The 24,183-nt window shown below is 47.2% G+C and overlaps 1 protein-coding gene across 2 annotated transcripts in view; it reads right to left on the bottom strand.

Moving 5' to 3' along the window:
- GPT2 (glutamic--pyruvic transaminase 2) overlaps positions 1-8,250 on the bottom strand; it is a 32,850-nt gene extending 24,600 nt beyond the window's left edge. The window contains exons 1-3 of one of the 2 annotated variants that reach the window (XM_047711077.1): positions 8,100-8,250; positions 7,616-7,886; positions 1,253-1,342 (exon numbers count right to left, since the gene is read on the bottom strand). In XM_047711077.1, coding sequence (XP_047567033.1) covers positions 1,253-1,342; positions 7,616-7,858 — 333 coding nt within the window. In that variant the 5' untranslated portion in view covers positions 7,859-7,886; positions 8,100-8,250. Of the gene's footprint in view, positions 1-1,252; positions 1,343-7,615; positions 7,887-7,987 lie in introns of both variants that reach the window. The other variant, XM_047711078.1, reaches the window with a different exon arrangement.
- Positions 8,251-24,183: the final 15,933 nt, after the last annotated feature.

Raw genomic sequence — 24,183 nt, forward strand, 5'->3', positions numbered from 1 at the left:
GCCCAGAGCCCCAGGCACGTGTGGCGAACGGCTTCTACTCTCTCCTCCAGAGCTGTGTGACTCTAGGACACTCAGGGCGGTCCAGCCTTCTGCCTCCGCTTCCCCAGCAGAGCTGCTCTGTTTGGTCTGATCCATTTCCCCAGCTTCGGGCCCAGTCTGGGGCCTCATCTGTTCACAAGCTGCTGGTATGCTCCTCAGCTCACCAGCAGTGGCCACGGGAGGGAAGCCCCAGTGACGTTCCTCGGCTCAATGCCAGCCTCAGTTCTCTTCCCCAGACCCGATGTGAACTCCCCAAGCTAAGTCAGGTCCCTGCACCCCTCCACCAGAGAATAGGGCAGGGTCACCCCCGCCACGCCAGCCCCTGCAGCAGGCGAAAAGGGCGGGGGTCTCCGGGGCTCAGCTGCCCTGCTTGCCCAAGCCTGCGAACCTTAACCACTTAAGGACCACATTTTGCTCCATAGGAAGCAGCTTTCGCCACCGCTGGTCTCTCCCTCTGTTCAGGAGGCCCTTGGCATTTTTTTCTCCCACCAGCCCACCGATCCCACAATTTCAGCCCATGCAGCATCCTTGCAGTTGGTGCCCAAACGGAAACACTAAACCCCACCTCCTGGAGACCTCAGGAGCAAGATGGGTCACATCAGCAAGGCAAGCAGGAGAGCAGCAGCTAACAGTGGTCACCAACCGCACACTCTCCTGTGGGCCAGGGGTCAGCACTTCATACTCAATGTCACACTGAGGCCCCCAGCTGTCCTCCAAGGCAATGCTCTGGTGACTTGCCCTTACTCAAAGCCACCCAGCTGGTAAGTGGCAGAGTCAACGCTCAAACTAGGGGGGTGTCTCACTTGGGATGAAAGTATCTGGACCCCCACGTATCACCTCCCAGCCCACTGGGCCTCTACCTCTCCAAGCTGCTTCTCTGACACGCTGATGAACCAAGCTCTGATCTCAGTATCCGAGACCACAGACTATGGAAGGGTATCCCTGGGAGCCTCATACGCAAGAGTAACCCCAAAGTGAGTCTAGACATTCTAGACAACTTTGGAAGGGGAGGAGACTGAGTGAGAGGCCCAGGGCACATCAGGCACTGGAGGGGGCCTCTACTTCCATGGCACCCCCCTGTGGGACTCTGGCGCCTGCTGTGTCCCGAGGGGGCTAGACAGGGGAGGAAGCAGGAATGAGAGGAGCTGGCTGGCCCACCCCGGCTCCAGTTCCCTGCTCTCCCAGCAGCCTCTGCTCCTGAGCGCCAGCTTACCTGTCGGAGGAAGGTTATTGGCTGCTGGCCCATGGCCTGGGCGTCCCCGATGTTGGCACGGATGACTTCAGTGAATGGTTTTTTGATACCCTAAGCACAGAGAAGACAACAGGTGGTTACTTGGAGACTCGGAGATCCTGGATTCGCCAAGCAATGCCCCCACAGGATATTAATAAACACTCCTATTTTGAGCCTTACCAGGTGTCAGGCATAGTGCCAAGCCCTCGACATGGCTCGCCCCATTTAACCTTAACCACCACCCCATGAAGAACTAGTATTAATCTCATTTTACAAATGAGGAAAACGAGGCTTCAAAAGGCTAAGCAACTTGTCTGAGATCACATAATTGATAAATGCAAGTAGTGGGATTTGAAGCCAGACTCCAAGATCACTCTTCTCAACCATTATGCTCACCACCACCCACTTTCTAAGAAGGCTTCAGGAGTTCTCCTGGGCTACCAAGCACCCCGAGGCAGCTGCAGGTCCAGGGCCTGCCAGCCAACTTGGCCTAGGAAGGATGACTAAAAAGAGGACCTTGGGGCAAAAGTGGTGGGAGGCAGGGGTCAGTAGCAGAGGCCCCCAAACATCAGGGAAAGGCCCCCACAACTTTCCCCCAAGCATGGCTCCATCTCAACAGCCTAAATAAATGGCCAGGGCACCAGAGCCACCCTCCCCTCCAGAAGACCCCCAATCAGCAGGGACTTCTAGGCTTGTTCCCTTGCAACCTGGTTTTGCAGAAGAATGTGGGCTGATTTTCACTTAAAAAAAAAAAAAAAGGTACCGAAGATGCAAAGAATGGCTGCAGAACTCTCAGTCACCGCCCAAGCAATGTGTTCAACACAGGAAAGAGGTCCCAGAGAGGAGGGACTCAGAGACCTGCCAACTTCAACGTCATGCGTGACAGGGGTGGGGTGACTAAAGGACTCCCGGCTGCTGAGAATGAGAAAATGCACTCCGGACGGAGGTTTTGGGGATCTGGAAATATGGGGATTCCACAGAGCTCCCAAGTCCAGAATTTGCCACTAGAAGCGTTAAGAATCAGCAGCAAGTTCAATGACCACCCCCCCCACCCAGGGTGGCTGAGACAAACAGTACGAAAGCACTTGGCAGAGTACAAACATCATCATCTTACAAAGCCGGACTAAGGATGAGGTTGGGAGGGTTGTGGCAGAGAAAGGCGACTGTGGGGCAAGGAGGGGGCAGGACCAAGGGGTAGCCTGGATGGAAAGCCTGGCCACCTTCCCATCTCCAGCTGCCCTTTCCTCAAGGACATGTTAAATTCAAATTTTAAAAATACAAATTCTATGTATTTTTATTTAAATTCAATTTTGCTGGGGCACCTGGGTGGCTCAGCGGGTTGAGCCTCTGCTTTCGGCTCAGGTCATGATCTCAGGGTCTTGGGATCGAGTCCAGCATTGGGCTCTCTGCTCAGCAGGGAGCCTGCTTTCCCCTCTCTCTCTGCCTGACTCTCTACCTACTTGTGATCTATCAAATAAATATAATCTTTAAAAAAAATAAATTCAGGGTGCCTGGGCAGCTCAGTGGGTTAAAGCCTTTGCCTTCGGCTCAGGTCATGATCCCGGGGTCCTGGGATCGAGCCCCACATCGGGCTCTCTGCTCGGTGGGGAGCCTGCTTCCTCCTCTCTCGCCCTGCCTGCCTCTCTACCTACTTGTGATCTCTGTCTGTCAAATAAGTAAATCAAATCTTAAAAATAAATAAATAAAATAAAAAATTCAATTTTGCTAACATATAGTGTATTATAGTTTCAGGGGTAGAATTTAGTGATTCATCAGTTGCATATAATACCCAGTGCTCATTCCATCAAACGCTCTCCTTCATGCCCATCTCCCAGTTACCTTATCCCCCTGAAGCAACCCTCAGTTTCTTTCCTAGAGTTAAGTGTCTCTTAGGGTTTGCCTCCCTGTTTTCTAAGGTTCTGACCCTTGTCTTTTCTCCAACTCCCACAATGTGTGAATTAAATCACCTTTAGAAAACTTTGCCTTTTCAAAATCAATAATATACACCTTAAGTAAAAAACAGTGATCTTAAGGGACAAAAGTAGCTTTTGTCTCTCTGCCACCTCATCTGCCACCTCCAAGACCCTTCCATTTATCTGGCTATTCTGGAGCAAGAAGGCATGGGGTGGCGGGCAGAGCCGGCTGGGAAGGGTGTCTCAGAACTGGCCATGGACCTTCATAAACAGGGCTTGGTAAGTCTCTAAAAGCCTATGGGGGGAAAGAGGCCTTTTAAATCCCTGTGTCCCTTCTGCACAGCTCTTCAGGGCTGGTCAGTATGCAAAGAGGTCCCAGCTTAAGTGTCCTGAGGGCCAAGGCCCATGGGTGGCACCACCCTCTGCTCCAGGGCTAGAACAGGAGTGAGAGCAGGACCCTGGAGACAGACTGAGAGGCATGTGGCCTCAGGGCTCACCCCACAGGCAGGAGGTGGGGGGGGGTGAAGGAGGGACCAGGCCACAGTATACAAAGGGGTAGGACTGACTCACCCCCATTGGCACTGGCCTGAGCTCCTGGCACAGGTCTCTCTGTCAGCCTGTGAATTGCCACAGCCCCCTAGGCCTGGCCAGCTGAGCACAGGTGATTTCCATGGTATGGGCACAGTTCATTCTTTGGTAGGGATAAAATCCATCACAGTTGAGGGCCAGGAACCAACACACAGCTGTGGGCCCTCAGCCAGCCCAATGCAGGGAGAGAATATGCCTGGAACAGGGCCCTGGATGTTCTTTTCCCATGCCCGCCCCCTGCACTGCTCAACCAATTCAGGGCCTGCTGACAAGAAGCCTGGGAACACTGCGCATGTCTTTTCTTGGGTATAGGTGCCCACAGACCCCAGACATTTTGCTGTGATGGATGAGCTGGGGGTGGGGGTGGGGATGAGCTGGCTCCCTTGAATGGGCAGCAGATCAGCCTGCCCAGCCAAAGGCCCCCATATAAAGGAGACTGTTCTGGAGCAGATTCTCACCAAAAAAGCACTGAAGGTCCACACAGGATGGGAAATAACAAGGAGCCAGGGACTGACTCCTGCCCACAGTGACTCATCCAGGTCTGATCAACACACCCAATAGTGACCTTGCCTCAGCCCAGCCCCAGGAGCCATCAGGTCAGCAGATAGCATCCCAGTTCCCTCTCACAGTATCCAGGAGCACATCTAGATAATCCACCTGCTTACATCCCACCCAGTGCTGCCTCCCTAGGCTTGGGGGCAGGGGCGGGGGGAGGGGGCAGGCAGTTGAGACAATGTCCTACCCAGGGAACTCCTTCCCCTCCTTTCAGCTTAAGTAGGGATATGGGAATAGGCCCTTAGTTCTCAGCTAACTATAACCATGTGCTATATAGCACCTTCCATTTTTACCAACGTAGATGCAGCACACACTGATTTTAACAGTCACAATCAGTTTTTCCCTCTATTTATGAATGTTTTGCCCCAACTATGTGTACTTTACAAACAGAAGTAGAGCCATTCCTGTCTCTACTCGTGCCAACTTCCTCCCCTCCTGCAATAAAGGAAGAAAGTAGTAGGTTGAGGAAGAACTGACAGATCTTTTCAAAACTCCTACTAATTGCAGCTTATTTTTAAGTGCTGCTCCCAGTGAACACCAGGATCTGAAAAGCTAATAGTTTCTCCCCATTTGGAGCTTGGAGCTGCGGTCAGGGAGAAACAGGGCCTCTCTGAGAGCACACAGACAGGACTGGAGTTGAATGGCCCCTTTCACACCCACTTAACCAACTTCTCCTCCCTCCCTCAGGCCTTCCTGAGCACTCTCCACTCCTATCACTGACGGAAGGAAGATGGGACTTGCCCCGCAAGCCACCTCAAAGTCAAACACCAGAACCACGTGTCCAGCCAAACAGTGAGTACCATCTGCAGAGCACCTGGGGAAATCATTCCAAAAGGCAGCATAAAGGCCAGGACCCCTTCAGATGGACAAGAGATACAAAAGCCAGGGCAGGGAATTGGGTGGGGGGGATCTCTGGGCCCACCAAGCCACCTCTCTCCTTTTAGGGAAGACCAAAGCCAAGAGATGATAGGAGATTCACCCCAAGTCACCCTATAAATCCTCACCCGTCCCATCTCTACCCAATCAAACTCTTTATAACATCAGTCCCATTTTGATCACTGCAGTTCAAAACAGAGGTAGAAAAAAAATGAAGCTGTGCAGAGCCAAGCCAAAAAACGAAAAAAAAAATGACTGGGAAAAATATGGCTCTCTCAGAAGGGGCACTGTGTAAGCTAGCAAAGTAGATACAGGGGGTCTCCCAAAATGAAAGGTTTAAGGGAGGCTATGCTGGCTTGGCTGAGCTATGTCTCTAGCAGCTAGACTGGGACAATGTGAGAATAAAACAAGAAGGCGTTAAGTTTGAATGAAAGCACCAGAAAGGAGGTGTACACAAAACTCAACTTACTTAGGAGTAGGCTATGGGAATGTGCATCATCGTCCCTCCCAGAAATCACACAGTGCTTCCAGCTTAAATGATCAAGAAATTTGTTCACCGCAATCATGGAACTGTGCCCTACTGGAACCCCTTCATGGTTCCCCACTTCACATCAAAACCCCCAGAAAGTCCTGAGCCCAGCCCCCCTTTTCTGTCTCATTCATCTCCTGTAACCTCCTGCCATAGCTCCGCTCTTCAAACAGCACCAACCCCTGACCCAAATGCCAGAACTTCCCAACCTTCCATCCTTGCTCACAGCTCCCACCTGGAATGCTCTCACATTTTTCTCTGCCTGCTAAAAAATCCCTCCAGTCCTTAAAAAAAGTGGTGGGGGAGAGGCTCAGGTCCACAGAATAGGTGTGCAGTCAGCCTCCTGAAGACAAAGACAGGACACCTTTCTGTCCTAATCATCCTCGTACTTCATGGAGCCCACACCCAAGCTGCTATTTAGCAAAAGGGGGAGAGAATCCCTGGAGCCTTTACCAGCTCTGAAACCAGAGGAATTAGCTTAAGTGATAAGCCCACAACAATTTAATCTCAGCTTTGCTTGAACAGGGAAAACTGTTGTCTCAAGGACAGGCAACTCCAGTCGGCCAGTCACAGAGAGCAGAGTGGCAAAACTCGTGTTTTCTGTCTCTGGCCCACCTCACACCTCGGGCCAGGAAAGCACAGAAGCCGAGCCAGCCTTCTGTGAGCCAAACCTTAAACTTAGCTGTGAAAGGAGTCAGAGGGAGACACTGGACTCTGACTAGTTCAGCTCACTATTTTCCGTCAGGAGAACTGGGCATCCCACCACTGCTTCCTCCCATACATTCATGGGACACTAAGTGATCAACTCGCCCCAGAGTCACCCAGTTCTAGAGCCTCTGAGAGCACAAGATCAAGGAACCCTCCCCCACCGGCATTCTGGGTTAGAACTATCTTAAGCAAGCAGCTGTTTCATCAGATCTTAGAAATCTTAGCAGTGTGTGCTTTTTTTTTTTTTTTTACACTGCCTCTCTTGACTCAGCCTCCTGAATTCCACTCAGGTTAGAACTGGTATCTTACAGAGGTATCTCTTAAAAACACCCAGTCACCCTGGTTGTAGGAAATCACTCCCGGGCATGCAGCCACTTTTACATGCAACTACAAACTACAAGATCACAGTCAGCCAGCCACCAAGACAAAGAAAGTCCAGGGCCATCCTACCAAGGCTCCAAAGGCTCAAGACTTTGACTACCCACTGGGGAGGAATGTATCCCCAGAGACCAAAATGTGTGGCCAATCAAGGTTTCAGTGAGGCAGGAATCCTTCAGGACCCTCCTCCACACCTCCACTCTTGTCATGGAATCCGTACTGGCAGAACGACCAAAAAGGTCTCAGAAAGAAAAAAAGCTTTGGGAACAAACCTAAGTCTTAGAGCCTTCCTCCCTCTCCTCCTACCTAACATGCCATCCTTCCCAACACTCCCATCCAGCACCCCCTTACACCATTCCTCCATTTTATTTTCTCCAAAGCACTTATTCACTATCTGAAATTCTCTTGTCTCTTTCTTTACTGGTTGTTGTTAACCTCCCCCCACGGACCTTGGTTCCGCCGCGGGTAGGACAACCACATAACGTGCAGTGCCTGGCACTACCGGTCGCTCAATTATAATTGATGAATTCAATTCAACAAGTGAACCGTATCTGAGGGCCTTACTTTGTGCCAGGTGCCGGGCGGGCATCAGTGGGTGAAGGGATAGGAGGAGAGCATTCTTGTTTTAGCCAACCTTGGCTGAACGAAGGAGCTGGCCACCGGGGTGAGAGGAAGACCCAGCGGGTGGACCCCAGCCTCGAACAACTACTCTTCTCCCTCTCCCCAACCCCTGACGGTTTCGGCGACCCTAGCCTCCCTGGGCCCTCCCGCCCCGCGGCCCCAGGCGCCCGCGCTCACCCGCTGCAGCTCGAGCTCGATCTCGCCGGCCTTGAGCACGATGGGTCCCCGCACCGCATACTCCACAGCCTTCACCTGCGGGTTCATGGACTCAAGCGTAAGGATGCGCTCGCGCCGGCTCCGCTCGGGCCGCACCTTGAGCACTGCCGAGGCCTCGGCGGCCGCGCTGCTCTGACTACGGCTCCACGGGCCCGGGGTCCGGGGGCAGCAGCCCCGCCGGACCAGTGCCGCTGCCCGCTGCATCGCGCGCCCGCCCAGGAGAACCTTGACACTAAAAGAAAAAGAACAAATATGTCGCGCACAGTCCAAGGCGGGCACCAGTGCCCCAACCCCCAAGCCCAGCCAAAGGGCCCTTTCAGCGAGCGGAGCCACCTTGGCTCCGGGGCCGGGTGCCCATCCCCCGGCGACTCGAACCCTTCACCGCGCTACCGCAGAACCAAAGCAGTTTTGCAAAAGCTGCGCCCAATGCACGAATGAAACGTGCCTGCTGCCGCCGCCTGGCCACCCCTAGCTGCGCCCAGCTACCGCGCGCGCCTGAAACCGGCCCGGGGCTTCGGCGCCAGCAGCCGCATTTCAGCACCCAGAGCCAGCACCGCCCGGCCCCCTGCGCTCGCACACCCACAGCCGGCGGGTCCGCCCCGGGCCTTCCCACTGGCTCCTGGGCCTTGTAGTTCCCCAGTCCGCTTCCAGAGCCGATGTGGAAAGTGGTTGAACTACAAGTCCCATAGTGCTCCGCGCTGGCCAGATAGGGGGCCGGGCTGGAGGCGGGAACGGTCTGCAGACTCTGCCAGGGGCTGGGCGGGCTCTTTGTCCCCCGCTCTGGGGCTGGGGAGCTGGGCGGGGGTTTGGGCCAGGGAATGTTCTTTCAGCCTCCTACGAATTTGAGCTTTTTGCAGTGTGTCTGGAAGCGCATCCCTCCCTCCACGACCCCTCCCCGCTCTCCACCCACTACCGAGCACCTGCGAGGAGACGGCTGAGAGATGGTGCAGTCCTCGCCCCGGGTTTCATCATCCAGGGCCCGAAGGTGGCAGTGGCCGCTCAACGGGAGCTGGTAGGAAGTGGAGCTTAGGAGTTTGGGACTGGACTGCCACTCTTTACCCCTCTGAACGTCAGCTTCCTTGTCAGCAAAGCGGAGATCTGACCCTAAGGGTCAGCCTCTAAGGGTGGTTGTGAGAATTAAAGAATTAAAATTAAACCTGCACCAGGCAGGTTCCAGATGGTCAGCCTTTTCCTGACTCCCTACCTTCATTACCTCTTTATTTCTTGCAAGCATCTGAAATTATCTTATTTAGATACCTCTTACCGGCTTATGGTCCACCTCCTGCATTCACCACGTTAGCTCCAGAAGAGTCGTGTTTCCTCTTCATCCTATTCATAGCACCTTTAAGGGTTCCCGGCAGATAGGTAGGCACTAGTAAATATTTGTCGAAGAATTTTTTTTTTTACAAAGGTATTACTAGGCAAAGGCACCTTGGCTCCCCCAGAGTGAGTGGCAAGAGTCGGAATGGAAAACACCAGTCTGAGACACCAAAATCCAGAGAGCCAGGGAGAAATCACTTTCCCTCTCTGGGCCTCAGATGTCTATCTGCAAAGTAAATTGGGTTAAATGCCCCCAAGGTCCCTTCCCCTCTTGGAAATTCTGTGTCTAGGTGTTTTCTTGCAGAAAAGCAGCCCAAAGCTCCCTCACCCCAACAAACACACACACTCAGTATTAGATTTGTGAAAGTAGGGGGCAGGAGACACTTTAAACACAGCAGTGGGGGTGCCTGGGTGGCTCAGTGGGTTAAGCCTCTGCCTTAGGCTCAGGTTATGATCCCCAGGGTCCTGGAATAGAGCCCTGCATGGCATTGGGGTGTCTGCGCAGCAGGGAGCCTGCTTCCCCCTCTCTCTGTGCCTGCCTCCCTGCCTACTTGTGATCTCTCTCTCTCTGTCAAATACATAAATAAAAAATCTTAAACACACACACACACACACACACACACACACACAGCAGTGCAGGGAAAAGGTACTAGAAAATCTGGGTTTGAATGTAGATACATATAATCACTTACCTCTTGGCTGACTTTGAACATGTTACTTAGCATTTGTAAGCCCAGTTTCCCCATCTGTAAAATGGTGTAACACACTTAACCTCTTGGGACTGTGAGGATAGTTCAGTGAGGTAACTCTGAAAAGGCCAAGAGTTTGGAACCTATTGCTATGAGTCTCTCTTACTCATCCTTGTCAAGAGATTGCCATATACTTGGATTAGATAAATTGATTACCAATAAAGGGGAAAAGCGGATTGAGGGAGCAGCAGACACGAAAATCTCTGAATATTCCTATATTAATAAACTGGCTTGCCCACCAAAGACAGTTATTTGGGCTTCTTATCAATGGTTCCACCCCCAGCACTTCTGTTGATACTGTCTGCTTCCCCACCTCTGTCCCAGTGGCTAGGTATCCAGTCTCCAAGCAAAGATACCCTCCAGGAGCTTGACTTCTCTAAGGACACCACTGCCTTCAACGTCATGTTCTCATCTGCTCTGCTCAGTTGTGGAGAAACACACCCACACACCTCCATCTCTAAAACACATTTAACCTTGACCCACATAAAATGTAAACACAGTCCCTCACTGTTCACCCACAGGTTGGTGCACTTCCTGTAGTCTCCACCCCAGATCAGAAGGGGCAGGGGAGTTGGGAGGGTGGGTGGGCGTACAGAGGTGAGGACAAATCCAATTGCAAAACTGGGGAAAACAATGCGTAGCACACAATCCATCTACGTGGGCTCACACGTCATCATTGTAGAAAACAAGTTAATGTCCAAATTATGTCCTTAGCCAACCTGTGATGACTGCATGAGAAGAGAGCTCTCTTTCTTTCCTGTGAACCACACTACTACAATTTACAAAGCACTTTCATACTTATCACTGCATTTGAACCTGATAGACATCAATGAAGTGAAAAAGGCAGGCATTATCCCCATCTTGCAGATGAAGCTCAGAGAGATTAAGTGACTTATTCAGGTGGCACAGTCAAGTGCAGAGCCTGAACTGTGATTTCTAACCCAGCGCTTCAGTCCATACATGCAGGGACCAGGCTTGTGTAGCTCTGTGGGTTTGGAAATTTGCACTGCCACTGTAATGCTCTGAGCCCTAGAAAAGCTTTTGGGTGGTAGTTGTGATGATGATGGTGGTAATAGAGTGAACTGTGGCTTAATTTTGCCCTCTACAGGGGTGCCTGGTGGCTCTGTCAGTTAAGTAGTTGCCTTCAACTTGGGTCATGATCCTAGAGTCCTGGGATGGAGCCCCACATCGGGCTCCCTGCTGGGTGGGAAGCCTGCTTCCCCCTCTCCCACTCCCTCTGCTTGTGTTCCTTCTCTCGCTATGTTTCTCTCTGTCAAATAAATAAAATCTTAAAAAAAAATTGCCCTCTACACCAGATTGGCGTGGAGCAGGAGCAGCTTCTAAATATTAAAGAGAAAACCTCATTGAAACAGTCATGAAAGTCTCTCTGTGAGCGCGACAAGAGCTCCAAATACACAGCAAATCCCTGATGATCCACAGTTGGAAGAGTCATTTGTTTGCAAGACATGGTACAGCTCGCCATTCTTTAACAAGTTTTTACTGAGCACCTCCCATGTGCCAGGTGCTGACCTGAACTCTGGGACTATAGTGAGTCACACAGATGGTCCTTGCCTACACAGACATACAATTTCTTAGGAAAGGTGGACATCCAGGGGCGCCTGGGTGGCTCAGTGGGTTAAAGCCTCTGCCTTTGGCCCAGGTCATGTTCTCAGGGTCCTGGGATCGAGCCCCGCATCGGGCTGTCTGCTCGGCAGGGAGCCTGTTTCCTCCTCTCTCTCCCTGCCTGACTCTCCATTTACTTGTGATATCTCTCTCTGTCAAATGAATAAATAAAATCTTTAAAAAAAAAAAAAAGAAAGAAAGGTGGACATCCATAGATAAGCACACACACAAGCATGTGATTGCAAACTGTGATAACGGGTCGGGAGAGAAAGGACAGTTTTATGAGTACTTACAGTCCGTAAGTCTGAGCGAAGGTTTCCCAAAGTAGCCTATGACCTGCCCAGAGAAGCCTGGCAGGATGATAAGGGTTAGCAGTACTGATGGGTGTGGTAGACACGGGGATGTGCCCTCAACCCATCAAGGGAAAACTTGCCTGGAAAAAAATCGGAGAGAATTTACCTTCAACTAAGGGGTGTGGTCCGTAGCCTGCCTCCACCTGCCAGTGCCATCAGGGTCTGCCTCACTTGCACAGAACTGGCCTGAGGTTGCCGTCGCACCCTGGCAGGAGAAGCCTGGGTTCAGTGACTGAGCGAGACTCAGCAAGTGCTGGGGCGGTATTTGCTGCAAGGCTTCCCAGGAGGTTGGCTGAGGCTTTGGCAGGCCTGCTTCATGGTTTTTCTTTCTCTGACCAATCCTGCTGCCTCCCACTTCCTCCTACAGAAGCAGATTCCTAATATCCATCTTGCATCTCACACTCCATCTCAGTGTCAGTGATGAGGCACCAATGTCCCAGGCCAGGGACTGCTGAGAAGCTCCGAGAAGGCTACGGTGACTGCAGGGCAAACTATGAGGGAGAGGAGCAGGGCTGGAAGAAAAGGGTCAGAGGTGAGCAGTTTGGGACAGGCAGCCTAAGGTCCTAAATGTAAGCATTTCAGTTTTCATCCTAAGAATCATTAGAAGCCTTTGGAAGGCTTAAAGTAAGGGAGTCACATGATCATATTCCTGTTTGAAATTCTGCTGCATGAGGATGGATTGGAGAGGGGCAGTTGAGGTTGCAGGAGGATGGACTATGGCACCAACAATGTCCAGGGTTGGCCTGGACTAGGGAATGATGAGAAACAGACAGGCTCTCTGGCATCCCCAGAATCTAGTATATTACCTGTCACACAAAATTTCCCAGTAAATTTTTGCTGAATGAATGAATGAATGAGTGAATGAGTGAATGAGTAAATGAAATAGACTCTGTAGGGTCTGTGCTCTCAAGGTGGCTGCAGTCCACCTCTCAAAAATGAGAGGGTCTTCCTGGAAGAACAGATGGGCATTATGGGGCTACAAGGAGGGACTGATGACCTTCCAGAATGTCAAATCATGCTCAGGCTGGGTGCTTGGGTGACTTAAAGGTAGTTCTTAATCTCTCACTCCCAAGGACACTTGGGGAGCTCGGTGGAAGTTAGTGGAAGTTGTCAATAAACAAATGTCTTGACCCACGACAATGATTCTATTGTCCCAGGAGCCCCTGAGTGTTTGCCTAAAATGCAGATTCCAGACTTTTTGGTTTTGAAACTCTAGCGGCGGTTTTGCCCAGGAATTTTCCTATATTGGGATTTTTAATTTTAAAAATTATTATTTTTTTTTTCTGGAGAGAGAGAGCATGAGCAGGGGGAGGGGCAGAGGGAGAGAGAGAATCTTAGTCAGGCTCCACACAGCCCAGAGCCAGTCATGGGGTTCCATCTCATGACCCTGAGATCGTGACCTGAGCCAAAATCAAGAGTCCAGCACTTAACTGACTAAGCCAGCCAGGCACCCCTCCTATAATCAGAATTTTGATGTACCAAAGTTTGAGAACCACAGGTACAATGCAAGGGGGAAAAGCATAGATCAGAGTTCTGAATTCTGGTTCCAAAGCTGTCACTAATCTGTTGCGTGACCTTGAGCCAGCGCTGTCCTCTTCTCTAGCCTTAGCCTCCTCATCTGCAGAACTACCTGCATTTCTACCTGATTTCTGGGTTACTGGCTCTAGCTTGAAGACATTCCAGCCTCCCCTTCCAGCCCAGCTGATTCCCTCAGTCACAGATGCAAACCTCTGCTCACTGAGCCTCAGTTCCTTACCTGTCAGTGAGGTGATGACAGTGTCTTCCTCAGAGGGTTGCTGAGAGAATTAAAATTATATATTTAAATATATATACTTACATATTTAGTTATAAATATGTACTTATATATTTAACAGTTTTAAAACAAGCTCTGGCCTGTTTTATTAAAGAAAAATTTTGCACGATTTACTTTTTATCGGTCTGTTCCGACAAGCTTCTAATGATATTAGAATCACCCGAGGGTGCCTGGGTGGCTCAGTGGGTTAAGCCTTTGCCTTCGGCTTGGGTCATGGTCTCAGGGTCCTGGGATCAAGCCCCGCATGGGGCTTTCTGCTCAGCAGGGAGCCTGCTTCCCTCCCCCCGCCGGCCCCCCGCCCCGCCTGCTTCCCTACCTACTTGTGCTCTCTATGTCAGATAAATAAATAAATCTTTAAAAAAAACAAAGAAGAATTACCTGGATAAATGATAGGCAGAGCGCATACTCTGTGGTATTTCCCACATGCTGTGCCCAATTCAATATTATTGCCACTGTAGTGATGGACACCAGTTTTGGCCAACATGGTACAGTATGCTATTTCAGTTCCTTAAGACCAGAGAGTTGTTGGCGAGGATGACCAGTTTTGCTTTACCATGTCTGATCATCACAGTTTGCTTGTACCCCAGCATGTACTTTTCACTTTTCTTAATGAGTTGGAGCCTCTAGCAACTTTTTCATCTTCTTTGTGGCCACCACCTTCTTGCCATAGGTGTTGGATGGCCCCAACTGAGAGCAGTCTAAGATGGCCTGAGGCTAGAAGGACTAAAATGATCCCTCTTTCTTCCTTCTTCCCTCCCCTCTTCTCCCCCTTCCTCTCTCCCTCAGTTCTACTCCTCTGTCTCCTTCCTTCCTTCCTCTCTCCCATCCTTCCTTCCTCCCTTCCTTCTTTCCTTCCTCTCTTCTTTTTTTTCTGTCTTTCTATCTTTCTTTCTCTTTGTTTCTTCTCTATCCCCGACATGGGACTTGAATTCACAACCCCAAGATCAAGAATTGCATGCTCTACAGACTGAGCCAGCCAGGTGCCCCTAAAATGATATTTTTAAAGTTTCTTTTCCTTTTGAATATTAGGGTAGATTAGAAAGTCTGGAAAAATAAGCACTCTATTATTAATGGGCTTATTGGTGACTAATCTTTCCTTATGCTTAATGTATTATCAATGTTTTAAAAAATAAAAATAAGTTTAAAAGAAAAACAAACATAAAATTACCACATTCTGGGTAAACTGTATACATGAAGGACTTGAAGGCAGGGACTTGAACAGATAGTGTACGCCTGTGTTCATAGAAGCGTTATTCACAATTGCCAAAAGGTGGAAACAACCCAACTGTCCCTTGACAGATGAACGGGTAAACAAAATATAATGGAATGTTATTCAATCTTTGAAAGGAAGGTAATTCTGGGGTGCCTGGGTGGCTCAGTGGGTTAAGCCTCTGCCTTCAGCGCAGGTCGTGATCTCAGGGTCCTGGGATTGAGCCCCACATCAGGCTCTCTGCTTGGCAGGGAGCCTGCTTTCTCTACCCACCCCTGCCTCTCTGCCTGCTTGTGATCTCTGTCTGTCAAATAAATAAATAAAATCTTTTAAAAAAATCTTTTAAAAATAAAAATAAAAGGAAGGAAATTCTGACACATGCTGCAACATAAATGAAACCTAAAGACATTATGCTAAGTAGAAAGGACAAAGGCACATTATGCAGGACAATACTGTGATTCCGCTTCTATAAAGGGTACCCAGAATAGGCAAATTTACAGAAACAGAAATTAAATTACTAAAGACTGGGGGAAAGGTGGAATGGAAGTTGTTGTTTAATGGGTATAGAGTTTCAGTTTGAGATGATGAAAATGTTCTGGAAATGGACAGTGGTGAAGGCTACAGAAAAATGTAAATGTACTCAATGCCTCTGAACTATGCACTTAAAAAGGCTCAAAATAGCAATTGTATTAATGTATATTTTACCATAATAAAAAACAATCACAAGGATTTCCTTTATGTTGCAACAAAATTTAAAAAGGGAAACAATGGAAATCTTAGCGTGCTTATGGCCTTGTTTCAGAGATGGGTACTGAGCGTTTCTGGGAGGCATTTGCTCAGGCAGGCTTCTCCATCTCTCTGCCACATACCAGACAGCACCCTTCCTTGCCCTCCATGATTCCCTTTCTAAATGAAGTCCTCATTCAAAAAAAAAAAAAAAAAAAAAAAGGCTTGAGATTTTAGGATAAAATTAGGGGGGATTTGGTTGAGATCCCATCTGCTCTGAGTCAATTTGAGGCAAATTATTGCCTCCATAACATGCAAATATTAGTTGAGTTGAACTAATAGAACTCACGTATCAGTAAAGCTTTCAAAATGACCTGCAAAGTGGGTTAAAGATACACTCGTAAAAATACAAAGCCAAGCTAGACAAGGCAACTAGCATGTTCAAAGTAAGTGTAATTTACAGAGCTCAGGAGAGAATAAAGACACTTCACAAAAGCAGTACTTAGAGTTCAGCATTGCATTGATACCATTTCAAAGCAGAGTCAGCATGTTGTGGTCTTAGCAACCGACTCAAAGAAATCCAGGAGGTATGGGAGCTTGAGGAGAGGAAAGGGTAGGGGACGGAAGGAGAAGGAGCCTGTTGTGTAAGCTTCAGGAGCAAACCCAGCCTCCTTCATTCACAGTGTTTGTTGTTCCACATTCCTTGATTGCTTGCTTCCTGATCCTGCCAGGATGTGAACTCTTGGACTTGACTTCTTCAGTCATGGGGAAAGATTTCAGAAACAGTCCAAGCGACCAACATAAAGAATTCTTAGCAGCAAATTCAGTGACTTTTTAGCCATTCAGGGCCTTAAAGCACAGACAAAATATGAAGCAATGGCTCAAATCAACATTTCCAGCTGGTTCCCTCTCCAACTTTTCCCAGATATCTTTCATGAAGCCACAGAATCTTTCACCTAGAGAGGCTTGCAAAACAGTCTTAGGACCTAGGAAATTAAGAGAAAAAATTATTTATGCAAGGCCTTATGATAAGGGAACAGAAGGCAAGCTGAGGACAAAGCAGAAGCTGACACTCCCCCCCACCCCCCACCCCCACCCCATGGAATATATGTGACATTCCTCAGCCACTCCTGGCTGCCCTAAAGAAAAACTAATAGTTAACTTGTAGAGATCACAATCCTGCAAGACCTGAGTCTGCCTCAGTTTACAAACGTCCTAGTGAGGGCACCTAGGTAGCTCAGTGGGTTAAAGCCTCTGCCTTCAGCTCGGGTCATGATCCCAGGGTCCTGGGATGGAGCCCCACATCTGGCTCTCTGCGCAGCAGGGAGTCTGCTCCCCTCACCCCCGCCCGGCCTGTCTGCCTACTTGTAATCTCTGTCAAACAAAACAAAGCAAAACAAAGTCCCAGTGATTTACATGGAAGAAGCTTTCTTATCAATAGCCTAACTTCTAGAGACCCATAACTCGGTTCCTGAAGCCCTAACATCATCCTCCCTTCCATAGAATTGAGGGAGGCTGAGGCAGAAGGAAATGTAAATAAAGTTGAATTTCTTCTAGATTTAAAGCTCATTGCGGGGCGCCTGGGTGGCTCAGTGGGTTAAAGCCTCTGCCTTCAGCTCAGGTCATGATCCCAGGGTCCCGGGATAGAGCCCCACATTGGGCTCTCTGCTCAGCAGGGAGCCTGCTTCCCCCCCACCCTGCCTGCCTCTCTGCCTACTTGTGATCTCTGTCCGTCAAATAAATAAATAAGATCTTTATTTATTTTTTTTAAAGATTTTATTTATTTATTTGACAGAGAGAAATCACAAGTAAGCAGAGAGGCAGGCAGAGAGAGAGGAGGAAGCAGGCTCCCTGCTGAGCAGAAAGCCCGATGTGGGGCTCGAACCCAGGACCTGGGATCATGACCTGAGCCGAAGGCAGCGGCTTAACCCACTGAGCCACCCAGGCGCCCCTAAATAAGATCTTTAAAAAAATAAAAAATTTAAAAAAAAAAGCTCATTGACAAGGACGTGTGATAGCAGGAATGTAACATTCCTCCAGGAAGCTCCCAACTATCTTATTGTTAATGCCTTACTAAAAGGAAAAACAATCTTAACTTGATAAATAGCAAAGCTTCCGGGATCCTGTGTGTCTTTTTTAAAACATGAAAGTTCTTTCAAAACCTCTGTTTTGGGGGGCGCCTGGGTGGCTCAGTGGGTTAAGCCGCTGCCTTCGGCTCAGGTCATGATCCCAGGTCCTGGGTTCGAGCCCCACATCGGGCTTTCTGCTCAGCAGGGAGCCTGCTTCCTCCTCTCTCTCTGCCTGCCTCTCTGCTTACTTGTGATTTCTCTCTGTCAAATAAATAAATAAAATCTTTAAAAAAAAAACCTCTGTTTTGGGGCACCTGGGTGGCTCAGTGGGTTAAGTCTCTGCCTTTGGCTTGGGTTGTGATCTCAGGATTCTGGGATGGAGCCCTGCATTGGGCTCTCTGCTCAGCAGGGAGCCTACTTCCCCCTCTCTCTGCCTGCCTCTCTGCCTACTTGTGATCTCTGTGTCAAATAAATAAATAAAATCTTTTAAAAAACAAAAACAAAAAACCTCTGTTTTTCCTTACCTCTCCTAACCCCACAGCATATAATCAGCCACCCCTCAAAACCCCAGAGCATCAGCTCTTTCTGCCCATGGGTCCTATCCCTGTGCTTTAATAAAGCACCATTTTGCACCAAAGACATCTCAAGAATTCTTTCTTGGTGGTCGGTTCTGGACTGAACCCCACTGAACCTCACCTATATTCCAAAACTACATCATTTATTCTTTATAGTTCTCATTTATTCTTTTAGCTTTTAAAATTCTAGTTCTTGTTCATTCTTCAGACCCCTCTGTATTTTAAGAAAGGAAATGAGTTTCTTATTTTATGCCTGGGGTGACAGGCAGAGATACTTACCTACAACATTATCTGTGATTTTGGATTAGCACCAGGGTGTCCTGGTACAAAGCCTTCTTTATTAATAAAAATATTTTAAAAATTATAGCCAATATTTACTAAGCATTTTTAATGTGTCGGGCACTGGGCTAAGCACTTTACTGTATCATCTCGTAGGGATGACATACTTGTCACTGTGCTCATTACATGGATAGGAATACTGATGTTCAGAGAGATTGGGCTACTTGTGAAGATCCCACAGCTAATAAGTGGCAGAGCTGAATTTGAACTTAGGACCTAAAAGGTTAAAAGCGCAGTCCCACAAAAGTGCCCCCACTTTGACACTAGTCACAGTAGAGTCCCCAAGCTACCTGCACTTCTGCCGAGACAACTACAAACTCAAGGGTCCCACGACACCTCACTCAGGCTCAGTAATTCTCTAGAATGACTCACAGAACTCAGGAAAGCACTATTCTTACGATTACAATTTCATTATAAAGAATACAACTCAGGGGCGCCTGGGAGACTCAGTCCTTTAAGCGTCTGCCTTTGGCTCAGGTCATGATCCCAGGGTCCTATATCGGGCTCCCTGCTCAGCAGAGAGTCTGCTTATGTTCCCTCTCCATCAAATAAAATCCTAAAGAGAGAGAGAGAGAGAGAAAGAATACAACTCAGGAGCAGCTAAATGGATAAATGGAAGAGATGCATAAGGCACGCTGTGGGGGTTGGGAGGCAATGGCACAAAATTTCCATGTCTTCTCTGGGCGAGTCACCTTCCCAGCAAATCGGTATTGTTCCCCCACCCATAAGATCTCCAAGCCTACTTGTTTTTATCAAGGCTTCTTTGCCTGGGCTTGCTGCTTAATATCATTGACCATTGAACTCAATCTCTATACTCCTTCAGTTCCCTGGAGTTTGCCAGGTGGGCTGAAAGTTCCAACCCTCTAGGCAACTCCCTTGAAACCAGCAAGGGCTCACTTTGAGCCACCTTGTTAGCATGAACTCAGATAAGGTTAAAAGGGTTTCATTATGAATAACTAAAGACACTCCTAACATTCAGGATATTCCCAAGGTTTTGAAGCTCTGTGCAGGGAACTTTGAGAGCAAAGACCAAATATATTTCATTTTATTCTTTTACTTTTTTTTCATCATGGCAAATGTCCCTTTAAACCTCATAACCTATTTCACCCACACTCCCTCCCCTTTGGTAACCATCAGTTTGTTCTCTATAGTTGTTTCTTGGTTTGTCTCTCTCTTTTTTTTTTTTCCTTTGTTCATTTGTTTTGTTTCTGAATTCCACACATAAGTGAAATCATGTGGTATTTGTCTTTCTCTGACTGGCATTTAGTATTATACTTTCTAGCTCCATCCATGTCATTGCAAATGACAAGACTTCATTTTTTATGGCTGAATAATATTCCATTAGAGAGATACACCACATCTTCTTTATCCATTCATCTATCAATGGACACTTGGGCTGCTTCCATAGTTTGGCTATTGTAAATAATGTTGCAATAAACATAGGGGCGAATGCATTCCTTTGAATTAGTATTTTTGTATTTGGGGGGTAAATACCTGGAAGTTCTTTTGTTGGGAGTATAAGGTGGTTTTTTTTTTTTTTTTAAGATTTTATTTATTTATGACAGTGAGAGATAGTGAGAGAGGGAACATAGCATGGGGGAGCTGGAGAGGAAGAAGCAGTCTCCCTGCTGAGCAGGGAGCCAATATGGGGCTCCATCCCAGGACACTGGGATCATGACCAGAGCCAAAGCAGATGCTTAAAATGACTGAGCCACCCAGGAGCCCCTTGTATAGGGTAGTTCTATTTTTAACTTTTTGAGGAGCTTTCATACCAATTTCCAGTTGCTGCACTACTTTACATTCCCACCAACAAGAGGGTTCCTTTCCTTCTCCACGTTGTCAGCAACAAACACGTTGTTTCTTGTGTTTTTTATTTTAGCCATTCTGACAGATGTGATGTGACCTGTCATTGTAGTTCTGGTTTGCACTTCCCTGATGATGTGTGATGTCTGAGCATCTTTTTTTTTTTTAAAGACTTTATTTATTTATTTGTCAGAAAGATTAAAGAGTATAGGCAGGCAGAGTGGCAGGCAGAGGCAGAGGGAGAAGCAGGCTCCCCGAGGAGCAAGGAGCTTGATGTGGGACTCGATCCCAGGACGCCAGGATCATGACCCCAGCCGAAGGCAGATGCTTAACCGACTGAGCCACCCAGGCATCCTGAGCATCTTTTCATGTGTCTATTCCCTATCTATATGTCTTCTTTGGAGAAATGTCTGTTTATGCCTTCTGCCCAATTTTAAATTGGATTTTTTTGGAGGGGATATTGAGTTGTATCAGTTCTTTATAAATTCTGGATGTAACCCTTTATCAGGTATATTATTTGCAAATATGTTCTCCCATTTTGTATGTTGCCTTTTGATTTTGTTGATTGCTTCCTTTAGGAGTGTTTATTCTAGGTCTTTTTAAAAAAGATTTTATTTGTTTATTTGACAGACAGAGACTGCAAGTAGGCAGAGAGGCAGGTAGAGAGAGAGGGGGGAAGCAGGCTCCCCACTGAGCAGAGAGCCTGATGTGGGGCTCCATCCCAGGACCCTGGGATCATGACCTGAGCCGAAGACAGAGGCTTTAACCCACTGAGCCACCCAGGCGCCCCTTGATAGAGCATTTTATTTTATTTTATTTTTAAATTTTTAAAATTTATTTATTTGAGAGAGATCACAAGTAGACAGAGAGGCTGGCAGAGAGAGAGAGAGAGAGAGAGAGAGGGGCGCAGTTTCCCTGCTGAGCAGAGAGCCCGATGCGGGACTCGATCCCAGGACCCTGAGATCATGACCTGAGCCGAAGGCAGCGGCTTAACCCACTGAGCCACCCAGGCACCCCTGATAGAGCATTTTAAAAGTAAATTACAGTAAATTCATCATGCATCTCCAAAAAATAAGAATATTCTGCTATATAACTCCAGTGTCATTATATCATACCTAAACATTTAACAATAGTTTCATCTTTGGCTCATATTCAAATTTATTTAAATGTAATTGTCTAATATTTTGTTTGCTGTTTTTAAACTTTTTATTAGAAAATAAAACACATATACAGAAAACTATACCAAACATACATAACCACCACTTATGACAAGATATAAAACTTTACTGGCTACCTCAGAAGCACTCCTATTTTTTTTTTTTAAGATTTTATTTATTTGTCAGAGAGAGAGAGAGTACACACAAGCAGGCAGAGAGGCAGGCAGAGAGAGAGGAGGAAGCAGGCTCCCTGCTGAGCAGAGAGCCCGATTCGGGACTCTATCCCAGGACCCTAGGATCATGACCTGAGCTGAAGGCAGCGGCTTAACCAACTGAGCCACCCAGGGGTCCCAGCACTCCTATGTTTCATCTCAATCACAACCAACCCTTTTTCAAGGTGACCACAATTCTGTTTGCCTTTTTTTTTTCCTCAAGATTTTATTTATTTATTTGACAGAGATCACAAGTAGGCAGAGAGGCAGGCAGAGAGAAATAGTGGGGGGGGAGCAGGCTCCCTGCTGAGCAGAGAGCCCGATGTGGGGCTCCATCCCAGGACCCTGGGATCATGACCTGAGCCCAAGGCAGAGGCTTTATTAACCCACTGAGCCACCCAGGCGCCCACAATTCTGAGGAAGATTCCTTGAGTTTCATCATGTCAAGAACAGGTTGTTTGTTTCTGTGCCCTTTATATTCAGCTGGATACAAAATCTTTGGCTCACATTTTCTTTCCTAGATTTCTTAAATCTGTAACTCTATTTTTTTCCAACATAAAGAATTGCTGTTGAAAGTCTAATGAAAATCTAATTTTCTTTCCATTATAATTCACTTGGATTTTTGGCCTAGTTACAAAAAGGGCCAATTTTATTCTTTTTCTTTAAAGTTTAGAGTATATCTTAGTATTTGTCTTTCTGGGTCAATATTTTCAGTTTTAAGGTGTGCCTTCTCAAAATGTAGTTTCAAATATTTATTTTTTATTTTTTTAAGGGGGTTGAAGGGGCAAAGGGAGAGGGAGAGAGAGAATCTTAGACACCACACCCAGCATGGAGCCAGAGATGGGCTGGATCTCATGACCCTGAGATCATAACCTGAGCAGAGATCCAGACTTGGATGGACACTTAACCAACTGAACCACCCAGGTGCCTTGTTTCAAATCTTTATTTTGGAAAGTTTTCTTGAATTATATTTTTAGTGTTTGTCATGTTCCACTGGTTTTGTTTTCATTTGCAATTACTCCTAATATAACATGTTATATCTTATTTACATGGCTTCAATATGTATCACTTTTTTTTTTTAAGGTTTTATTTATTTGACACAGAGATAGAGAATACAAACAGGCAGAGCCAACAGGCAGAGGGAGAGGGAGAAGCAGGCTCTCCGCTGATCAGGGAGCCTGATGTAGGGCTCGATCCCAGGAGCCTGGGATCATGACCCAAGCCAAAGGCAGCCACTTAACTGACTGAGCCCCCAGGCCCCCCAATATGTATCAATTTCTTTCACATTATTTTTCTTTCTTTATTCTGAATTTAAAAGCCTTTTTTCACCTTCTATTTCTCAAAAGGCAATATCTGTAATATCTATTCATTCTTGTTTTTTTTCTAGTTTAGCTTTATTTCTGAAATAAATTATTTATTCTTAATTTTCCCTAAGTTTTGTCACTTAATTGCAATATTTTTCCAGTTCTAATTCATGTTAATCTTTGATATCTTGTATCTTTTGAGATATCTTTTAGCTAGTTTTAAAATACTAGTTTAGGGGGCACCTGGGTGGCTCAGTGGGTTAAAGCCGCTGCCTTCGGCTCAGGTCATGATCTCAGGGTCCTGGGATCGAGTCCCGCATCGGGCTCTCTGCTCAGCGGGGAGCCTGCTTCCCTTCCTCTCTCTCTGCCTGCCTCTCTGTCTACTTGTGATCTCTCTCTCTGTCAAATAAATAAATAAAATCTTAAAAAAAAATACTAGTTTATACTTTTCATCAGTTTTGTGGAAGGCAACTTGGTCACTTAGCTTTATGAATCCACTTTGCTCTAACTGCTCCAGTCTCTTCAGATCTTATCAGAGACCCCTTGTACTCATCTAGTATTGGAGCAGGCAAACCAGTTGTCTATCACTTCAACTGCTTTGCTCCAATCAGTCCACTCTGCCTTCCATGAGTACAATTTTGCTTGCCCATCAGTTGCCTTGTTTCTTTCCTCAGCTTTCTCCTGTATAAACGTGAATATAATGCAGATCTCATAGTGGTGGTGCTGGTTGTGCTCACTCTCTCGTATTTTTGAATTTTGTGGGGACACCCTACCATCTGACCTTGTTGTTGATGTTGTCTATAGTTGTTTTTGGTTTTACCATCTAGTTATTCTGTCTGCTTTTTTTTTTTTTTTCAAGATGGGGAGAAGATTCAGGGAGATTAAAAAACTATGCCACTGCTGTCTCTTTCCAGAATTGTCATGGGGGAAAAAAGAGCCAGGAGAGCTCTGGAATCAATTTATTATATTCTCATCAAGACCATGCGTCTGAACCAAAGTTGAGCGTGAATAGGCGAAGGTGGTTCCCAGGAAGCAAGCTATCATATTTTTTTTTTAAGCTATCATGTTTTTGAATTCTATACCAAAGAAGGGAAACACAACAGATGTTCACTACAGTGTTTTATAAAACATTCCATTTGAGGGGCTCCACTACTTAAAAAAAAATATGATAGCTCTTTCTTGGTACTGCCTGCGGAGGTGGCAGCCATCTCCTACTTGGCATCAATGGCCATCCTCAGACCTCTGGTGAAGCCCAAGATCATTCAAAAGAGGACAA

The sequence above is a fragment of the Lutra lutra genome, chromosome 17 (genome assembly GCF_902655055.1).
Source record: "Lutra lutra chromosome 17, mLutLut1.2, whole genome shotgun sequence".
NCBI lineage: Eukaryota > Metazoa > Chordata > Mammalia > Carnivora > Mustelidae > Lutra > Lutra lutra.